This window comes from Cydia pomonella, unplaced genomic scaffold, assembly GCF_033807575.1.
Source record: "Cydia pomonella isolate Wapato2018A unplaced genomic scaffold, ilCydPomo1 PGA_scaffold_52, whole genome shotgun sequence".
In the NCBI taxonomy this organism is placed as follows: Eukaryota; Metazoa; Arthropoda; class Insecta; order Lepidoptera; family Tortricidae; genus Cydia; species Cydia pomonella.
The window spans coordinates 4,580-8,115 of record NW_026907885.1 but is presented as its reverse complement, the minus strand read 5'-3'; the positions used below and the strand labels follow the sequence as shown (position 1 = coordinate 8,115).

General features: G+C 40.6%; 1 protein-coding gene across 1 annotated transcript; it reads right to left on the bottom strand.

Moving 5' to 3' along the window:
* Positions 1-767: 767 nt before the first annotated feature.
* On the bottom strand, positions 768-1,418 carry LOC133534089 (uncharacterized). The gene has a single exon (XM_061873178.1). It carries the CDS (start codon positions 1,416-1,418, stop codon positions 768-770), a length of 651 nt encoding a protein of 216 aa, XP_061729162.1.
* Positions 1,419-3,536: the final 2,118 nt, after the last annotated feature.

Sequence of the window (3,536 nt, the reverse complement as noted above, 5' to 3'; positions counted from 1 at the left end):
TTATTACCATATATAGTATAACACGTAAAGTCAACGAACGTTGTAGGTAGTTTAATTCATGAAATGTTTTAACATATATTTATTTCTGAATTCTCGGTTCGTGTACGAGGAATATAGAGTCGTGTCAGCGAATCCTAAGGGCGCCTGCTTCGTGTCTCGCCATCAATTCCCGGGTGGTTTTGCCTTCGAGAGCTTCAATGCTTCAAATCAAGATGCGGACCTCGCAGATGGTGCGAAGGCAAAGATTCACTCGTAGATAGGCGGTGCAAGCTAGTAGACACGGTGCGTTGGTTCTGATTTATGTTATCTCAATCTTGACTTGACATATCTATATATCACATGCTTTCATGTTTCAGTGTTAGTGAATTACAGCACTTTGATTCAAAATGTAGGTTGATAGGTTGAGTGTATTAGTTATGATGTAATACGCAGCTACATAATTTACCTTTTACAATACTACAAAAATAATTGGTTATGTAATTATTTGTGCGCGCGTATATAGGTATACGGCCACATTTGTTTTAATTAGCAACCAAGTTCATGAACTAGATTGATATAATTGTTTGGTGGATGAGTTCTACAAAATACTTATTTATTTAGAATGTTATTCAAATGGCTAATGACTTAATAAATAAAATAAATAAAAATCATTTATTTCAGACCGATAGGATCCATAAATTTTGTTAGTAACAGCAAAAAAAAATCTTACACCCTACGTTAGTACCAATTAATTTACATAAAACTAAATTAAAACTAAATCATCCAGCTCATTTAGCCTTGCCTATCAACACGTCTACCCAGTAGCTCGTGAGATGGCAATCAAGGCGTTCAGCCAACGTCCTTAGGAGGCTGTTGCTACTGCCGCGCACGCGTGTCAGCAGAGACGCTATTCTTTTGCGCCTGATGGCATAAAAGTCATCCGTTCGCGCCTCCGCGAACATACCGGATGCGCTACAGTACCTCGGCAGCTTCAACAGCATCCTCAGGACGTTATTATACTGAACCCTTAGTGTATTGTAGGCTCGCTGCGTAAATGTTGCCCACAGACTGCACGTGTAAAAAGTTTGGCAGTATGCTTTAAAAAGTGTTAACTTTACTTGTTTGTTACATCTTGCAAATCTGCGGGCAACCATATTGCCCCTTATAGCCATGGCTCTCCTTTCTCTTTCTAGATCCATATCATCTTTCATATCTCCAGTGAGCACATGCCCCAGATACTTAAAGCTCTCCACCACTTTGAGGGGTACCCCTCCCAGCATGATCCTAGGCATAGTTGAATCTAAATTGTACTTTCGAGCCTTAAAAATGAGTATTTCACTTTTGGTTGCATTATACCTAAGACCATGCTGCTCGGCGTAGCCCTCGCATATGGTGATTAGCTTTTTTATCGAGCTGACTGAGGGGCCCAACAGCGCCATGTCATCCGCGTAGCTTATGTTATTGAAACAAGTTCCTAAAATATGACATCCAACACGCGCGCTGCTGAGCCTCCCAATCAGTTCATCTACATAAAGGTTAAACAAGGTGGGAGATGTTAGCCCACCCTGTCTAACCCCGCATTGTAGTCTATACTCGTCTGAGTACTCCCCATCCCATCTCACTTGATTGACCTGATTGTTATACCAGTATTTTAACAAGCCTACGCACTCTTTAGGTATTCCGGTTTTAGCCAGCTTGTCCCACAATACAGGGTAAACAACCAGGTCAAAGGCCTTTGACAGGTCCAGGAAACACGCGTACACAGGCGTGTTCCTGTCCCTGTAATACCTGACAGAATTGCGGTTTCTGTTGACAGTCCAGGTCTAAACCCGAATTGCGCGTCGTTCAGCTTTATATGTTTCTGCAAATGTGCATTAAGCAAGCCATCAAGCACTTTTGCCATAATAGTTGCAAGTGAGATGGGTCTGTAGTTCCCTAATTCAGACAAGTCACCCGTTTTATTCTTAGCGAGCGGCACTACCACAGTACGCATTAGCTGGTCAGGAAGATAACCGTGCCTTAGACATAAGGTGTAGAACATTGCCAGAACACGAGGCATGTGTATCCCAGCGTGCCTGAGATGCTCAATACTGAGACCATCATGACCTGGAGATTTTCCCCTCTGCATGCTATTTATGATGGCCTTAACATCTTTAGCCATAAACATTACAGTTGTTCCTCCCATGATAGTCTCAGCCAGGGACCGGCCCGCTATCCCTTATAAGGGGTTTTGTAAGGGTTTTGCATAAGGCTTAACTCACCATACCCTTTGCCCGGCGAAACCCTTTCATTTTGCTTTTAAAGCCCTTATATTAAAGCTAACCCTTTTGAGGTATCGGTATCCTAATACCCTTACAAAACCCTTATCATCCGCTCACCAATACCTTGCATATCGCTTATAAGGGTTAGCCTTATAAAGGGCTTCCCTTTCAGCATATAAGCGTGCTAATTTAAATCATCTACCTTGTTCATAAAGCACACATTACTGTAAATCCAATAGTAAGCGATCGTTGTTGGCGGCGGTGTTCTTTGATGTTCGCGCGCTTCCGAATGATCGAAGCCGCTGTAGATTAAATACGGTTCAATTTTCAATGGCAAAGAGTTGTGATTGTCTGTTGCTTTGCGCGGATCGAGCGCATCGTCACGGCGCTATTTTCTTCAGTCTTAGACACGTGCCAATGTTATCATTAGCTCCCGTTGCAAATAATATACTTACTCGCAAGGCTCCGAAACCGGTTAAATTTACAAACCATTATCATGTACTTGGCGCGAAACCTTAAAATTTCAGTTTGGTTCGAAAAACCGTTATTTTTAAACCGGTTATTTAGAGAACATTTTCATAAAGTTATTGTCAGATTAACCGGTTAAGAACAATAAAATCCAGTTTATTCCATGCGCGGTGTCTTTGTTTACGGGCCGATCTCTAGTTTCGTACCGATTTATTGTTTTTTTCGTAGAACGTTTTTTGTCCTCTAAAGTTATTTGTGTTTATTTTGATATTTATGTATTTATTCATTATGTGCTTATAAATATGTATTTATTCATTATATATGTATTGTTTTTTTAATACTATGGCGGCGACAAACACACAAACGGTCCGCCTAATGTTAAGCAGCCACGTAGCCTATGGACGCCTGCAACTCCAGAGGTGCTAGCTCTTGAACTGTGTAATGAAATATACTAGTACTACTATTACTTTTAAGGAACATGTAAGGAATGTAATGAAGGCATAGGCGGAAATGTAAAACCGAGGGAAGGTAATAAATCATGTATGAAAGGGAATGAAATTAGATTATATGTAAATGAACTTTATTGGATAGAAATTAAGGGGATGATATTTTAAAATATGGAACCATAAACTAATTGAATTAAACCAAGACACAAACAAGGGAGTATATCGACGTTTGTAAATACGAGGTGTAACAAAAATAGTGGGGATCCGTTCGACCAAGTTCTAATTCTCAGATCAGAAGCTCCGGGTTTTCGGCCTCGATTTTTACGATACTTGGGCATTGATTTTTGTCCGAGAATTGCTTCATTGAAGTTCAGCCTTTGAC

What these genes read in the sequence shown, in the direction of transcription:
- LOC133534089 (XM_061873178.1), bottom strand. Translation starts at nt 1,418, where the DNA reads ATGGCGCTGTTGGGCCCCTCAGTCAGCTCGATAAAAAAGCTAATCACC.